This window comes from Glycine max, chromosome 5 (genome assembly GCF_000004515.6).
Source record: "Glycine max cultivar Williams 82 chromosome 5, Glycine_max_v4.0, whole genome shotgun sequence".
Taxonomy (NCBI): domain Eukaryota; kingdom Viridiplantae; phylum Streptophyta; class Magnoliopsida; order Fabales; family Fabaceae; genus Glycine; species Glycine max.
Genome location: NC_038241.2, coordinates 294729 through 313300, shown reverse-complemented (window position 1 = coordinate 313300; position 18572 = coordinate 294729). Strand labels below are relative to the sequence as shown.

Genomic DNA, 18572 nt, shown 5'->3' with positions numbered 1-18572 from the left:
TTGGCACCAAAGGAATTAAGCAATGATGTTTAACAATAGGTTCTTTGTATTATCCTTTAATCTTCTCCTACCTAATTTTGTTCTTTCCTAGTTACTTGCGCTAAATATCAAGCCTCTTTTGTGATACCAAACTATAAAACTATAGAAGCTATTTCTTTGTTCTCCATGTAACAATTTAAAATCAATCAGTTTCTTAATTTGAATTAATTGTATAGTCAGAATGATTCATTTTTAAAGTGAAAATTGATCAAAAGTGACAATATCACTGATCATTGGAGGATATATATGGAGCACAAAAGTGCATGAAGGAGAAACAGATGTACACTCAAGAAAAACTGGCTTTCATTGAATAAAAAGGAATCTAGCTCTTGATACAATTATTAGATCACTCTATTATTTCACTCGGTAGTAAGGGAGAAAAAGCCCTTTCACATCATTCACTGTGGACAACCATTCAAAAGTTAAAAAGAAATCACTTCTAGGCTTAAAATACATACTGAACAGTGGACAATTTTGAAGAACCAGGCCATGGTACTTGAATGTTGACCATAGACCCTTCATATTCAAAATCAACTTCTTTGCCATCAATTCTACAAGTTCTTGGTTTCTCTGAGGCATAGACTCTCATCTCCCCAGTGCCTCTTAAACCAACTTCAACCAAATTCTGACCCTCATCAAAAGCTAAAGACTGGACTGCTCCACCAGTGTTTAGCATATTCACCAAACCAATAGGAGCAAACTTCACTGACTTGCCAGGCAAGACAGTCACAGGGGAAACTGTTATAAGCTCGAAATTGAATGGCTCCAAGGAAATCTCTTCACTGTCATCAGATGGTGCTGAGAGGATGAGTTTCTTGGCTTGGCTGAAATACGAAGCGAAAAGTTGCACCCCTTCAATGGAAATTGGATTCTTTCCACTATCCCATTCAATGTCTTTGATATTGGTCTTGGTTGATACCCTATGAGAAAACTCAGCAGCACATTTGTTGGACCTAATCTCACGGAACCAACCTCCTCCCTGGCAGTTAAACACCCCAAGAACTCCAGTGTACTGTATCAAAAAGCAAAATCACAATAATATCGTTAGGCTCTAGTCTCAGTAGTAGTATTAGACACCATTTTCATTATTTGAACATCAAATAATTAATACTATGTCTCACTATTTTATCTTCTTTATACACGCATAGATATATTGCCGAAAAATCAAATAGTATAGCAAAAATTGTTTCACTTTATAGTGTAAAATGCATTTTCCAATTGACATTGGTAATTGATCAATTTGCTTTTAAGCAATATCATTATAGAAACATAGCAAATATTTGTAAGTAACTTGGTAAAAACTCAATTGTTCGTTTTCTTCATTGTTAAGATTAAAGTCCTTTGCTGATAAACTTCTCCATAAGAGAAAGAAAATAAGTAATTTTTCCTGTAAACTAAAATTAACTCATACACTTGAGCTTTTGGAAAAGTTAGAGGAGAAAACTTAGAGGAGAAAACTTTTATAAAAATTAAGTGTATAAGTTGATTTTGACCTACAAGAGACAGTCAATTCATTTTAACTTTACATTTTTTTTTTCTCAAGTGCTCATATATAAGGTTATCCGAAGAGAGTCTAAAGGGATACTATATCAGATAGTTGATTTGTGCTTAAATAATGCTTTAGCCATATATAGACACAAAATAATAATGCATATGATTGAAAAGGAGAGGATGAATTGAATTATGACCTTGTTGAGGTTCCATATCTTGAGCATTGTTTTGCCATCATGGAGAGGGTCAGCAAAGAGACAGTCCCTGGTTGGGAGTGCATAGTGCTCACATCTGAGGATGGACCCATCTGGCAAGGCCAAGGTCTTAAGCAGCTCAAAGTTGTGGTTCCCAACTGTGTCACTGATGTAAATGGGGCCACCAGATATGGCTCTTGAGGCAGCATGGAAGGCAGCACAAGGATGAGTAGATTGGAACATGTCCCAATCTGGGTGGATGAAATTGCCCATCCACAAGCTGTTGTATGCACAATGCACCATGTGACACCCTTGTAGCCAAAATGTACCATTTGGATCACCATAAGGGTCAGTGCACCAGAAATCATCCCCTGTTTCAATCCAAGTTATACTAATACATCAGATCAAAGGAACTTAATTCCAAATAGTAATAATATGGATAAAACTTAATGCAATTTCTTAGGTACTTTGAGTGTTGTTCTCTAATTAGAATTGAAATTTCACCTTGATAAATGTTTCTATTAGAGATCGCATAGATTTTCGAGTTGAAACTTCAATTCTGATGGAACAACAACAACACTTGAATTTTGTCCTAATAATATATGGCAAATGCTAGCAGTGTTCTTAAAGCATTAACTAAGAAACTAAAAAGATAAATATTTTTTATTAGAATATGTAAAATTAAATTGTTTATGATTCTTTTTACGTTCTTTTTATGATTTTTATAATAAATATTTTCTCTTTTTAGTTACTTAATTAATTTCGACATTAGTTAGTAAGATGCATAATATATATACTTTTATGATGTTGTGTTTTGTACTATTAATTGAGGTAAGAAAATTGGTTTGTATTGTGCTAACAAGGTACACGTCACATACCAACACGACCAAGGGATATTGCTTCAGTTCCCAGCAACATGAAATCGTTGCAATGCTCCATGCTGGCAATGACGCCGTTGCCCTTAAAATGTTTTCTCACGGAAGCAGTGAGAGCTTTGTAATATGCTTTCGCCATATCCACTCGCCCTCCATATTTCTCACACACCATTTCTAGCAACTGTTTTGCACATCAGAGGTGAGCATCCATACAAAGAAACACATGCCAACCAAAAAAGGAAGGAAATCAAAGATTACCCAACAGAAAGCATAAACAAAAGTTCATCATGCATGGCAATTTGCATTTGACAAGAAATGCTAACAGTGACTGGTCCAAAAGATAAATGCTGACATTAAAAAAGTTTGAAAGAAGAAAAAGTAAAATAAATAAATAAACAGAGAAGGGCAAAACTTCAAATTAAAAAGAAATAACGTGCCGACCAAATTTTAAGTGAAAGTGAAACGAACCGACAATGACTGTTATCAAAGTCAAACAAACCAAAATTGTCACACCCTTTGTGTAGCAAATAATAAAAAAGTTAAAACAGTTTAACTTTTCTTCACTTTCAATTATACAAAAATTTACATAATAAATACCCTTCCGTCGTTATTTACAATTATAGAAAATTTTATTAATAAATAGAAAATTTTAAAAATATTATAATTATAAACAAATTTAATACTAATAACCAAATTAACCAACTTTTTAAATAAACGTAAGTTAGTTAATCATATCTTGTAAGTAGAAATAGAAAGAACACATAAGATGTTAATTAAGTTGTTGTGCAAACGAAAATATGTAGCAGGATTTTTCCACCACGAAATATGGTATGTTTTTTCTGTGGTTAAACGTTAGTCGTTAACAAGAAAGAAAACAAATATCCATTGATGCAGATTAAAGGGCAAAGAAACATTATTTTTATTTTTTTTTTTTAAAAAGTATGGTCAGAAATTGAATATATACTATACCATGCTAAAGAGAAAATAACTTACGTGGATGACATCAACTTTGACCCCATCAATACCCGCACTCTCCAAGTGCGCGTGAAGGCGCTCGTACATTTCCCCCACCAGCTCCGGCGGCACCACCCCGACCCCATTATTCACAATCTTGTCCACCGCCAGATCCTCCATCGTTCCCTTCAACCCCTCCGTCAGCTTTGGCTTCTCCACCGCCGCCTCCGCCATCCCCGCCACCCCCGGCCTCACCCCTCCCCAATACCCGCACAGCGCGTGCCACACGTACACGTACTCCACCGACCCAAACTCCTCCTTCAATTCTCTCACAAACCCCTTCAACCCCTTCCCTTCCTTATAGCTCCTAAACTTGTAATTCTCCTCGTAACTAATCAACCTGTGCACCAACCACACATATAATACATATTTGCAAAAGCATTGTTATTCCCATTAAGTTAGCAAGAGCATTGTTATTATATTATTATTTAAAAAGTTTCTTTAATTTCTCTCAAGCGCGTGACTGACCTGCAGGGCATTTGCTCCCCGGCCACCGTCTGATTCATCCCCTCCTTCTCCGGATCGGAATCGTGGCTGATGCACTGCCAGCCGTCGTCGATCAGGACGAATCCCGGAGGACAACCGCCGTCAACCAGGCCCTTCACGCCCTCTCTGACGCCCTCAGGGTGCACCGTCAGGTAAAAGGCGTCCCACGTGCACCAACCGAACTTGTCCACCATTCCCGGAACGGTTTTCTCTTCCAGAAGCTTGAAGCTCCCCAAGTGGGCCCGGACGACGCGCATGGCTTCCTTGACCAGCGTGAAGGGGTTGTCCCCTGCGTGCAAGTAGACGACAGTGTCGAATGATGAGGCTGTTACGTGGCTGGAGCCGCTCTCCACACACACCGCAACGTTGTCGTCTGAGTGAGGCTGCAGCGAGGCGCGAAATGGGGGTTGGAGGATGGGTAGGAAGAGAACATAAGGGTGGGATTGGAGCATGAGGAATTGGGTTTCGGTTTCCAGGTCGCGGCCGTTGGAGCCGGTCCAGAGAGTGGTCCACCAAACCTTGAACCGGAAGATGGAAGTGAAGCTTATGTTTTTAAGCTGTCCTAAGGGTGCCACGTGGCGGGATTTTGGGGAGGTGGCGTGGAAACCGAGGAAGCATCCGGTGGTGTGAGTGTCGTAGGTGCATGGGGTGAGGGTTACGTTCTTGGGGACTTGGGAGAGGATGACTTGCCCATTTACTTTTAGGGTTGAGTTGCAGAGGCTGAAGCCCTTCATGTGCTTTGTCACACCTGATTTAGGTGAAGCTTTCTTCGAGCTTGGACCCATTTTTTGTGAGATTCAATGTCTTTGATTTCTGCTGAAATAATACTAAGACAAAGCTCCCAAGGACTATATTTATACTAACCAAGGTGAGGTGAATGTTGCTTTTGTTGAGCTTTAATTTATATATTTATTTACTAGTTTTTTTTTTCTCTTTTTAAACTGTTGACTATGTTGATGTGTTATTTTAAGTGGTGTATGTCGATTTTAATTTTTTAAAAGATTATATATAAAATTAATAGTCGTTTATCATAGTTTAATTAAACATTTTGAAAAATATTTGGTCATTAATTTGAAATTGATGTGTTTAAACTCCTGTTTGATTCTGTCGCGTCCGCATGTTAGGATTGTCTTATGATTTTCTTGCCAAGAGATATGTGTTGAACGTGAAAAATAGAAAATCGAACACGTTATAAATTTATATAGTTTGGCAAAAAAAAATACTAAAGATATTCTCTTTTATGAGTGATGATACTAGGGATATTCCGTTTTAAGGCCAATGATGTCATTTTAATTTTTCAAAAGATTATACATAGAATAAATAGTCGTTTATCATAGGTTTAAACATTTTGAAAAATATTTGGTCGTTGATGAGTTTAATCTTCTGTTTGATTCTGTCCACGTGTTAGGATTGTATTATGATTTTCTTGCCAAGACATATATGTTGGACGTGAAAAATAGAAAATCAAACACTTACAAATTTATATAGTTTGGCAAAAAAAAAAAAAAATACTAGAGATATTCTGTTTTACAGAAGTATATTCTTTTATGAATGATATACATGAACACCTATATTTTTTATACACCTAACAAATATCTCTCATTTCTTTATATCTGTCAAATTACATTATTTATAAAACCTATATTTTTTTTACTTTTATCTCTCTCATTATTTGTTTATTAGCATATATCTATAATTTTTCTTCTTTTATATATTGTGTACTGTTTACTATTATAAGATCATAAACATGAAGTGTATGAGAAGCAATGGCGGATCTACATGAAGGGTAATGGTCGCAATTAATTTTGCAAGAAATTTGAAGATAATGAACAAATTGAGAAAAAAATGTAATCCTAACTCAAATCATAATGAAAATAGAGATTTTCTTTTTTAGCTAAATGGCAATTTTCCAATTTAAGGAAAGATTAATATTAACGAAAAAAACTAGAAAAACTGAGTTAAAAAGGAAAACCCTTGTAATTTCGGGGTGTAGAAAAGTAAAATTTTTGTGGTACAAAGTTCATATGCTTCCTTAATAAACTTTTTTCCTACAATTGATATACTTAATTTATGATAACCATTTCACCTAGTTTGAGTAATAATAACCTTTATCTGGTAATCTTAGTATTTTTTTTGGGTACAGTAATCTTAGTATGAATACTCCGAAGACTTGTAATATCCAATTAAAATTATTCTCTTTCAAGTATGGTTTATTCTAATTATTATTTGGGGGATTTAATAGGAGAAATATTTTCCTTTTTGTATGATGTAATCATCCTGGACACACCGACACGGGCACTAATAGTAAAAGGATTTTAGACAAAGCCGTGAATAAGGAAAAGATTTTAGAATAATAATAGTAAAATATTATCCTTATAGAAATCAGAATCAGTAGATTTTTCCCTTTTGATAATAGTATTTTTCTTCTGATGTTCTTATTTGTGGGCCTCCAACAATTACCACCCACTAATGCATCGCCAAATAGAGTTCTCAATTTTTTTAAAATTTATTTTATTGTTTCTTTTCCTATTTTCCTGTGTTTTCAGTTTTTGGACCTTTCTTTTTCTTCTAATTTTTTTTATCAGACGCTAAATTATTGGCAAAACTTCTGGACAAGACGTACAGACAATTGGCACGTGTAAGGCCATGGGTCCCAGTAAACCGACATTCAACGCCATACCAAAACTAAGTGACACGTGGAGAATTTACAGGTTTTGAAATTTAATATATACTATTATTTATTTTTTGAAAACTCTCTTCATAAATCAACAAATAAAATATTTATGAGAAATATTATGTTACACTTTCCAACACACTTTTTTATTAATCAAAATTTATTGGAAATTAAAAAAATTACATTTTATTTAATGATTATTTCTTCTAATTTTATAATTTTTAATATATTTTAATCAATAAGATAGAATGTGTTAAAAAATCTACTGTTAGCATTCAAGAGAGTGTAAAAAATTATAAATAACATAATTTTTTATCTTTCGATAAAAATATTTTTACTTTATATTCATTCATTGGTGTCCTTAGGACATCAATTAACATTTATCATAAAAATATTTTTTTTGTAAGAATGCATTTAATTTATTGAGGACTGTGAATCAGATTTTCTGCAATCAGAATTTCAATGCATTTATGCACTTAACTAATATCATAATTTTTGGATGAAGATCCAACTAATTATAATTTATGACATAAATGAGACATAAAATATTATTTTAATAAACTTAAAATATTAATTCATAATTATTGCATGAATGAGTAAATGCCCCCATTCATTTAATATTATACATCACAATTTTTTTTATAAAAAAATAATTATGTTTTTTATAAAAAATAATTATAATTAAGTCAGATAGAATTCTTATGACCAATAAAACACTTCCTTCAAACAAATAGTTTTTAAGTTTTTAAGGAATATGAAAGATTGTACTAAGTTGGAGACATGCAAATAAATTTTCACATATATACTTCACATTTCTTTACTAACTATAATAATTATTCTGAAAAACATTATTCATTGTGTACAAGGATATGCATGCTTTTGTTTCTTCATCTACTTTTTTTAAAGGAAGTCAAGGATTCTATTATGTGAACAAGAGAAAGGTACGTCTTACTGCTTTCGAAAAAACTTATGATAATATATATATACACACACACATATATATATATATATATATATATATATATATATATATATATATATATATATATATATATATATATATATATATATATATTGAAATAGAACAACATATCATCTAGATTTTCATAAACAAAAAATGCAAATAGTTTGTAACCGTTAGTGTAGGTTGAGAACAGTTGTTGAGTCAAAAGTCACGAAACTGAATGTGGGTAGGGGCACTTGGCATTCCAATATTTGGATATTGCAGGTGGCGGTGGGAAAAGGTTACATGCACTGATTATTAAAGACCAGTGAGTGACGTTCATCCTTTGAAAAGATTACAATATCAATAACAATTGGCAGTTAAAGCCTTTAATAGCGTGTTCCCTTTCTTGCATTCAATTACGTGTAACGTGGCATGAATTGTTGAAGTACTAAATAAAGGGCATTAGTAAATGACAAAATATATACTAGTATTTTATAAGGTAACGGTTGGCTTAAATTGATGGACGGTGACCAACTAAGAAATAAAGGTGACTTGTTAATTCTTCAGTGACCCAACTCAAAGATCACGGAAACTTCTGGTATTTTAAACATGAACAGTGATATACGTACCACTCTACCGTAATAATCATCCATCTGACCATTGGTTATGTAGGCTAATAAAATATATTATTATATTAATCATCCATCCGACCATTGTTCTTCCATCTCCATTGTACATTCATCCAAATCGTTTTTCTATGTCTATTATGCATTGATTTCACTATTCTTAACTCTCAGTGACACATTACGAAGGATTAAAAGAGAAAAGAAAGCATCGCTTAGTCAGAAGATCTGAAATCCTTGTTTCGTTCCACTTTGTTTGAACTCATCACACCCAATTGGAATTTTATTCAACATCAATCGTTGGAGGTGGTTCACCTAAGGCTATTGTTGTAGTTGCATTTTGTTCTCCCGGTCACATCTCGTCTAAACCCTCATCACACCTGATCTGAACGTTGTCCAACATTAGTCGTTAGAGGTACTTCACCTGAAACTATTATTGTGGCTGCATTTCTCTCATGACCTGAAGGTATTTTTTTTCTTTTCTGTATGAAACTATTGTAGAGTAATTCAAAGTGTTAACTCATGTGTGATTAGTGGTTAACTCTATTAGGTATATAGTTAAGTACAATGTATTGATAAGTGATAAGTGGTTAAGATTGTTCGTTAGAGTGATTAATTCAATAGTTTTTGTTATGCAACCAGATATAAGTGATTTATGTATAAATACCTATGTGTAACACAAGTATTTTTAGTACCAATAATTTTAGTACTTCACTTTAAAAGCCACCTTTTTGTGAAGGATATTTTATATAATAAAAATAAAATTGAATAGTGTAAAGAATAAAATGGGTAATGCGAACAGCAGAGCCCTTATTGTAATAGTCATGCCTTTTGGATTTTTCATTTAAATAAAATAAATAAATTAGGTCATCAATTCCCCCATTATATAAATTAACTTTTAACTCATAGCAGCTTTTACCAAAACACCTTATGTTTTTTTTCACCCACAAGAATCCTAATAGAGCAACCGGATGAGGAGTTCTAAAGAGCACTAGAAACGTCATCATTGCTAACGGAGAACGCTTGAACAACTACATCGAGATAGGGGATGAGTTACTCATGTTTGGGGATTAAAATGAACATGAATAAGGATTTCTAGAGAATCAATTTTGGGTTATTTTGGGTTTTTTTTTTATAAATTTTTAATTCATGAACCCTTTCCAATTGAATATTTCATATGCTAAATTGAGTGTGATATCTATTATCATAAACTTCTACGATTTTTTTTGTTTAGTGTATATTGACATAATGTTTTTATTGAAGCGGGTGAATTATCAAATTGTTATCACTTATTTTTTGTGTATATTAACGTTTATGATTTTTTTTTTGTTTTACGCTTGTGCATTTACCACTGTTTCCAAATTGTCAGTAAATTGTTATCATTCGAATTAAAGGTTTGGCTCAAACAATTGTATTTCCTTGGCTTGCAATCAAAATTTATGTACCACACGAACTATACCAGTTTGTTGAAATACAATATATATCTGGCTTATAAAGTTGACCACATATGGTTCTTTTGCATATATATATTCTAAAAATATATAAAAATAATAATAAATAAAATAAAGTATAGAAATTATTGCTTAATAGTGATTATGTTTGCTACATTTTAAATTAATTGTTGTAGAAGTTCTTTTTAATTGAAAATAATATAATTCGATTTAATTTATACGTGTTTTGCGCCATGTAAATATTACTACTGAGTGATATGTGTATGATTCATGAGATGTGATAAATTGTTGTCTTGAGATTATGAAATTGTGACTGAGATTGTGTGTAAGTGATAACCATTTGGTATGTAATGAATTGTGAATTACACGGGTGTAGAGATGTTGTATGTATTGAGTTGTGAGTTATGAATTATGTAATTACACAACTGTAAGACCCTTTAAGAGCGATGAGTTAATGCGCAATGAGTTGTGATGGGTTCTACAGTGGGAACGCGTCGAGTTTAATCACTTGAGGCGCGACAAGTTAAAATAATTTTGGAAAATAATTGAGATTTTGTAAACAATTGAGTAATTGTGTGTATTGCATAATTCATAGATAGAGTCTGTGTGTTAAAATATTTTTTGGATTGGACCTGAATCAGGTGGGAGAGGCCCTGATGGACTCCTCGGAGTCTAGGCCTTGAGAGTAAATACACTTGGTTTAAGTACTCCTTTAAGTCTGTGTTGATCCCATATGGTTGGAGTATTCTTGCAAAACAGAGTAACCTTGATTGGTCTCCCTATGATTTCACTTAGTGAGAGTGACCTGACTTATCCGTTGTGAGGCATGTCCCGTCTTATACTCCTAGGCGCCCGACGAGATTTTTCACTGAAAAAAGGTACCACTGCATGTAGGCTTGAGTCTAGTGTATTTGTTGCATAACGCTTGTGTTTGACTTTCATTGAGTTAACAATTGCGGTTTGATGTTATTTTCTGGAGTGTGTAAACTTGAGTGAGTGTGAATAATGTGTGTGATTTTGTACAGTGGTGTTGTTTATATAAATTCAGCTCTAAGTATTATATGTTTCACATGCTCTAGTGTTTTATTATATACGAATGTGATAACTCATTTTCGATGTGTGTTTCTGTTTGGACTGAATGCCATTTTGTTTCAGGTAAGCTAGCATATGATGAGTTTCATGCGGGAGATGGAGAAGTTTAGTCTGTGCCAGGAAAATGCTTTGATAAATGTGACATTAAGACATAAGATTTTATTGCATATGTATAATTCGAAGTATAATATAGTTATTTTATATTTTCCGCTTTATTATGCCTTCTTTTCATTCAAAATGAATGATCTTATTTTGAGTTGAGATGATTTTATTAATATTTGAACAAGTTCTATTATGATTTTACTATGCGAATGTGAATCTTTTACCCTTTTGAAATAAATAAAAGTACAAAAAATATAAAATACAATTGAGGTGTCCATACAATATCTGACATGTACTTATACTTGACACAATTACAACACGACATGACGTGACCACTATTTAGAAGTGTCCCTACTTCTCAATATTATTCTGAAAAAAAAATTAGGACATCTTTTGTACATCCTTGGGCCAAAGATCTTACCATTTCCAAAGTAGCTAGACTTACATCTATTTTTTCATTTCAATTCAAGAGTTCTCATATGTTTCCAGGCCCCTTGGAGACTCCAAAAAAAATGGACAAATTGCACTCTTAAATTTGTAAATATACAACTCATTGTACATATCAGTATGGTGCCGATACTCTTCAACTGCTTTTACTTTATTCCTTTTCTTCCTCTTATTTGTTTTGCTAAGTGTATTTTTTCTTCCTTGTATCAGTCTCTCTGACAAAGAGCCTTTTGTTCTCTTAATTGAACACTCCCAGAACAGACTGTACAATAAAAAAGCAGAAACATAATTAACAAGGAAAGCAGAAATATAATTTACAAGGAAACCATGAAAAGCATACATGAACTTACCATATTAAGAAGCCTTAAAGCAGCAGTCCGAGTAAATTTTCTGGCAAAAAGGAAGCAAGTCGATGGTTTACCCTTGCTGCTGCACCATTCTCTTCGGTATTCCGTTTCGTAATAAATATTATCTATTTCCTGCAAACAAATTATCAAACTTGCACATATTTTCTTTCATGAAAGTAGGGTACATGCACTTTATATGCTTGTTTCAAACTGAGTCAATTCTGTTGAAGCAGCATCTTTACATTAGCTGTCTTAGGTGTCTTAGTATGGTTCATTGATAAGTAAACTTTTTCTTTTCGTTCTTCAGCACATTGCTTCCCGTTAGCCCAAACTTGAGTTTTATTGCATATTCAGTTCATTATCATAACTGCAATTACTGATAATTGTCCAGTTACTTGAATATTTTGGGGAATGTTATATTAGACAATATATTTTTAGTTCTTACAATTTAACGTTTTTTTACTTTTAGTCCTTCCAAATTTTTTTTTTGTTATATTATCTCTTGCTGCAGTGGACTGGCAACACATGAAAAACTGATTGCTCTTAAGAGTGTATTGGCTTCAATTAGTTGGCCGATTTGAAATCAGAATAAGATTGAGGTTTGATAAGGGCAAGGATCACAAAATTACTTTGCTTTATTTTCAAAAACAAATTTTCCCATCTTATTCTTTCTAAGTTTGTGTATATGCTGATATGTAGTAGGTGACTTAGTTTGAATTCATTTTTAGGCTCTATTAGGGGGTTCCCTATGATTACAACCCACAATATCTTTCCAACAAATTTGTATTTATAGAGATGAAATTAAACATTGAGAGTGTCTTCAGATGCTAAGGCAATCACTGTTTAAAGTCAAATAGTAAATAACCTAACATATTACCCCTTTTTGGATGCATGAAAGTGATCATGGAATGGAAGTTGATTGAAAAGGGTGATTTTGCAGTGGCAGTAGAGGTCAAACCTTGACAAATTTTAGAAGCATAGGTGTAGCATCTGAGTACTTGTAAGTCACTGGATGCCATCCCCGGCGCTCATGTTCCCTGGAGTTGGAAATATCCCAGGAAGTATGTGTCAACGATCTTCGTGTGATTTCTTCTTCAAGGCCCTTTTGCTATATTTGGGAAGGCAAGCACTCAAATAAGTAAATTGAAGCTAACATAGTGATCACATTAAAATACTTGTAATGTTAAACAAGCCTTGACACAGTTTAAATCAGAAGTCACAAATCTATAGCCATCTGTTTTTCAAAGAAATGCAGTAATGTAAATTTGTAATTAATTCAATCTTTAAAACATCTAGAAACAGTAACAGACAATCATCATCCCAGTTTCACTTTAGTCTCGCCCAAATCATACAAATGGAAGACCCAAAAAAGTATGCCATAACAAATGGTTCAGCCAAAAGTGTGATTGACACAAATAGGAGATAGGGTCAACACTGTAATTGTTAACCAGTTAATCATAACAACATATACAGGACCTCTCTCTCTCTCTCTCGATTCACAGTCTGTGTCTGTTACACATGCACCCAGAAATAGAAAGAGTGAAAGGCACGAAACGAAAAGGATCCTTACAGCCAGTAATGTCTGGACATAGTGTTCATCTGGTATACAGTTATGCACCTTAGATGTGTCAGCAGGCTGCACGAAGGAAGAAATATACTTTAAAATTGTTACTTTATATAATTTACAAGAACTTAATTGACATCATATATAAGTTCACAATCCAATATTGGATTACTTCATGACATTTTATGAGCAGAAGACAATAAATAAATAAATAAAATTATGATTGAAGCTAAAATAGTAAGAGAACATTTATAAAGAATTTTTACATGCATAATTTCATATAGAGCACTTACAATGTAATGAGCCCTCCAAAATTCTGGTAGTGGCTTTTTCTGCATTATTAAATCCATAGGTAAGAGAAACGAAGAAGAAACGAATAAGGCAGTCAGCATGAAAGATGATTTGCTTAAATACTAAAAGATCCATGACCCAAAACATGTATGGAAAGCCAGCCAAGAGTTTATAACATTTAATGATAAAGGATGAGTGGATACCCTAAGGGATGAAAAAGAAAGAACAAAGATAGAAAAGAAATACTCCCTACAATGTTCACGGCCAAATTTGGCACATTTTCTAAGGTCATTACCTCATTGATGTATAAATTTCTTTTTATAGGAGTCTGACATGTTAAAGGAAGTGTGTGAAACCATTCATAAAAGATGGACTACAAAGGATTGTTTCTCCCATTACCTTGCAGTATCTTTGAAACATTGGAAAGACAGTTTCATCCTCCACTACAACCTTGGCATGCTTTCTGGTCAGAACAGCCCACTGCAGCAGAATACATAATTAAGAGAGGAATAAGATGAATTATTTGGTAATGTATGTCGTGTACTTTAAGCTTCGGAATGAACTCACAGTAAACTAAGAACTACATTAGACCTTACCTGAGATCCTTTCCTCCAATTATAGACAGGAATAACAGGATCCATTTTTGGATTGTAACGGCCTTCTTTCGTGTCAGCAAAGCTGCTCACATTTTAATGTCAAAAACAATTAAATTGTTGGCAAATTAATAACTAAATTTAACTAAAAGTAGCTCTTTAGCAAATCTAACCTCTCAAAATTTGTTATATGAGGAATTGTAGTTTCAGAACAAACATATAATGCCAGTAACTTCACTTACTGAAGTTAGTGGTGTAATTTTCAAAAATTGAGATTTCAGTTTTAAGTCATCACATGATACAAATTGAAAGAGAAAAGGGGGGGGGGGGGGGGGGGGGGGTTAACATCACAGAACCAATGTGCTGAAGCATAAGACAAGTGCATATCCTCACCTGTCGACAAAACTTGTTGATGTTGACATGATGTAGTCATATGTATAGCTGAAGTTGTATAAAGGTATACAGCTGAAAAGAAATCAATCAACTGAAATATAATGAGGTGCTTGGCTCAAAAATAGAGAAATATCAATGCAATTTCTTCTATCAAATAATTAAGCAAAACAAAGTACTATAAAGAAATCATACTTTCAAAACTATATATAAGTGGTGAGTACTTATAGTATAAGTCCAGAAAGTGATAGGCAAAAGTAAAAGGACTAAAAACTTTATAGCTGTTAACAAATTCATATCCTCACCTATCTGAGAGAAAAACAAAGCGGTCATTTAAAGGATCACTAAGTGCATGTCTAAGTAAAACACGTTCAGCCTCTATCATGCTTGATTCTCCCCATTCAACCTGGAAATAGATCACATGGACTAAATAAATATCATGAAGCTTACAGACATAAAAAAAAATGGGATTGCAGCTTTTTAAACTTTATTTTCTGAAAATTTTCAGACAGTACGGTTAAATTGGATACAATAATTCAAAGTTCACTTTTAGAGAAGCAATTAAAAACATGAGATAGCTAAGATTTTTCAGACAAAATGGGATCACAACTTTGTAAGAACTATTTCTGGACAAATTTTAAACAGTTTGGTAAAATAGAATAAAATAATTCAAAATTAACTTTTAGAGAAAAAAATCATTCTTATTAGGCATCTTAATCACCAATCCTCTCTCTAAAAGAGAAGAAATAATATACACTTCTAAACAAGTACACCAATAAGGATAACTACATATCTAGGGCATTTAATTCTATACCTAGTAAAAGAGTTATACCTTTTCACATTTTTATAAGAAATCATGTCTAAACTACTAGGGTATCCACTTGCCCTCTCAGTAAAATTTGCTTCAAAGACTCAGCACGGAACAGAAGGATGCTTATGTATAAATCCTTTTAATTTAAAAATCATAATTCATCCTTGTGTTAAAGCTACAGTTGAGAAAGAGGGGAATAAAGAACAATTAATTCTTTTTATCAGAGAGAGGGCCTTGGTTTCCACTAACTCTACTATTTACCATGTGTTCTATTTGATAAACAAACAGGCAAGTGAATTTTAGATCACCAAGAGGCAACACACAGTTCCCTATGGGCCTCACATACAAAATGGATTACAAAACTTCACAGTAGGTACAAACTTGAGTTCACAAAAGGAATTCTGTTACAATATAAGCAGTGGGTAAGCACACCAAGTCATGTGTAGGCGTGTAGCAACTTATCAATATGAAGTATGAACACCACTGACAGATCACGTGGGAGTGGATAATAAACATAAACAGACTCTGTTGAAAACAACGAGAGAAGAGCAACCTGTACGCTATCATTAACTTGACGATTCAAAAAATATGGTGATCTAGTCGTTGCCTTGTTGAGAAGAAACCCAGGCCTGCAGTGTACAAAAATTGAGAATTTGCGATCGCCTCCCTGAAGAAACAGCACAAATTTTTTCTATAAGCATTACTGCACCTCAATAGTAAACAAGAAGCACTTCATGAAATTACAAAGAATTAACAATATGTTCATCACCATGACTTTTCAAAACATGAAGGGGAAGATCTACAACTACACATCCATTACAAACACTTAAAAGCATTACTTTCCCATGGGCTGTAGAGAAAAAAAGAGAACAACTTTAACAACTAATTTAGCCAGTGGTAGGTCTATTAGCATCAATTTTAAGAAGTTATGCAAACTTACACTAATTTTGAAAAGAGTTATAACGATAAGCAAGGTAAATAACTGGCACTACTATTACTATTCTTGCCTTTCGTATCCTAAATTCCCAAAATAGATTGCAACTGCACTAATCAATGATTGCCAAATGCACATCATGATTTGAAACAGATTATTGAACTTACTAAATTTACAGCATCTTCTATTATCAACAGCGCATTCAAGTAACATCAACAGATTACCAGGAATAAAGCTTAACCCAAGAATGATCCATTAATGATTCAAGCATATGTTCCAATTAATCATTAAATCTTGAAACTAACCACAATAGATACACCCCACTTTAGCCTCTAAACCTCCTATTAATTACAAGCTCCACACACACACACACACAAGCAAGCATATTTGAGTTTAATTTTACGCACTATAAATGTAGAAAATATTTACAATATCAATCAATTAGAAACCATTGTTGGTAAACTAACCATTGTAAAAGTCAACAAACTTATCATATGGATTATGATTGGATAACAGCGTAAAAACTCTTTATATTGTCATTTGCATACACTACTAATCCCAAAGATATAGAGATCAATAACAACTAAAAGAGAAAAGAAAGTACCCTAAAGAAAGCATCCCAAACCATTTCCAAAGGGAGCCTGTTCCGTGCAATGAAGAGAAACGCAACCTTGGGCCCTTGAACCTCGGGCTCAGAAACAAAACGGTGTTGCAATGAAACCAACCCCGCAACATGATGGTAACGTGTCTGCATAAACAACAAGCTTCCTAAACAAAACACCACCAAGATCAAAGCAAAAAGCTTCTTCTTCCACTTGTGCTGAACCACCTTGCGCTTCATTTTCTATCCTCACACCCCTTTTTTCAGCTAAAACTGACCCACCATTTCAAACTCATTCAGCAGCTGAATCACTCACACCATAAAAAACGAAACTTTGACCTTCACTTGGACCCTGTAGGACTCAAACCAGAAGATCCAACCAGATCCATGGCAGCCCAATAATCACAAAACCACCACCACAACAACAACAACAAAGCCTTATCCCACTAGGTGAGATCGGCTACATGGATCACACCTAACAAATTCACTGGAAACTTGACCAAACTCGTGGAACAGGAAAAAACCACACTGACCCAGAAATCAATAAAAACCACTAACAATGGGAAAAAGAGAAAGCAAGGTGCTTGTGAGGCTATGAGCAAAAAGCTTATAGATTCTCTATCCAGAAGGAATGTTATTTTGGAAACGAAACTGAGAAATGAAAAAGAGAATAATAGAGTGTGTTTTAGGACTTAACAAGAGTAATTGAGTGTTTTTTGGTTGGTTAATGGTTATTAATTTTTTGGGTATGAAATGAAAAAGTGAAGAGTGTCTTGTTCTTCCTATGATGTTTCAGTTGAGATGTCGTAAAGGTGCTACTTTTTCAAGTTGCGTGTGAATCTGGAGAACAAAATACTACTCATTTTTGCTTTATTTATGATTGGGATATGGGAGTTCTCAGACTTGTAAAAAAAACACAAAACCAAAACTCTTTTTTCTGCAATGTTGAAGCCTTTCACTGTTTCTGTTTCTTTTTTTCAAAGGATTCAAGAAGGAGGATTTCTCTAAATATTAGTAAAACACATTAGTTTTTGAAGGAAGTAAAACACATTAGTTAAGAAATTAATAATATAACTTTTTTTTATTATTAAAAAAGCATGCTAAAATACATTACTTTAAATGTATTAATAATATTTTAAATATGAGTGATGCTATTTCGTACGAATAAAACTTGCTACAACTGTAGAAATATAGTATCTAAGGCTGAGAATTCTTTAAATAGAATTAAGTTGATAAAAGTTGACAAAATAAACGGTGAGATTTGTTATAAATAACAGTTCGTCTCTTTTCATGAATTTTTTTTCATAACATTTATCATTTCTTTAAATATATACATTGCCAGTGTATTTCTGGTCACAAAGTATGACATGGACATTTATAGACTTTTATAATAATTATTTTATAAATAGTATAAAAGCTTTTGGTATTTGCAGTGTTAGTCTGCATATTAAACTCTAATATATTTTAGTAAAAAAATATTTTTAGTTTTTAAGAGTTTAATAAACATGTATTGTTAATATAAAAGTTGTAATTAATAAGAAATTATTTTTAATATGATTTTTTTAAAAAACTATAATGAAAATTAACAAAATTATCATAATGTTTAT

At 33.2% G+C, this 18572-nt stretch overlaps 2 protein-coding genes across 3 annotated transcripts; both read right to left on the bottom strand.

Annotated features, from left to right (window-relative positions):
• Positions 1-320: 320 nt before the first annotated feature.
• LOC100790775 (galactinol--sucrose galactosyltransferase) lies at positions 321-5126 on the bottom strand. Its single transcript, XM_003524510.5, has 5 exons — positions 4082-5126; positions 3593-3953; positions 2603-2780; positions 1728-2095; positions 321-1051 (listed from the first exon to the last, which is right to left on the bottom strand). The coding sequence occupies exons 1-5, from the start codon at positions 4882-4884 to the stop codon at positions 485-487; spliced, it is 2277 nt and encodes a 758-aa protein (XP_003524558.1). The 5' UTR covers positions 4885-5126; the 3' UTR covers positions 321-484.
• A 6505-nt stretch (positions 5127-11631) lies between these two features.
• LOC100791308 (glycosyltransferase BC10) lies at positions 11632-18136 on the bottom strand. 2 transcript variants are annotated; one of them, XM_003524511.5, is made up of 11 exons: positions 16969-18136; positions 15984-16097; positions 14925-15025; positions 14623-14694; positions 14233-14314; positions 14036-14116; positions 13639-13677; positions 13352-13417; positions 12740-12889; positions 11785-11913; positions 11632-11696 (listed from the first exon to the last, which is right to left on the bottom strand). In XM_003524511.5, the coding sequence occupies exons 1-11, from the start codon at positions 17203-17205 to the stop codon at positions 11673-11675; spliced, it is 1095 nt and encodes a 364-aa protein (XP_003524559.1). In that variant the 5' UTR covers positions 17206-18136; the 3' UTR covers positions 11632-11672. The 2 variants fall into 2 exon arrangements, with proteins under 2 accessions (XP_003524559.1, XP_006579783.1); XM_006579720.4 differs by having other exon boundaries at positions 11785-11906; positions 16969-17902.
• Between the last annotated feature and the right edge of the window lie 436 nt (positions 18137-18572).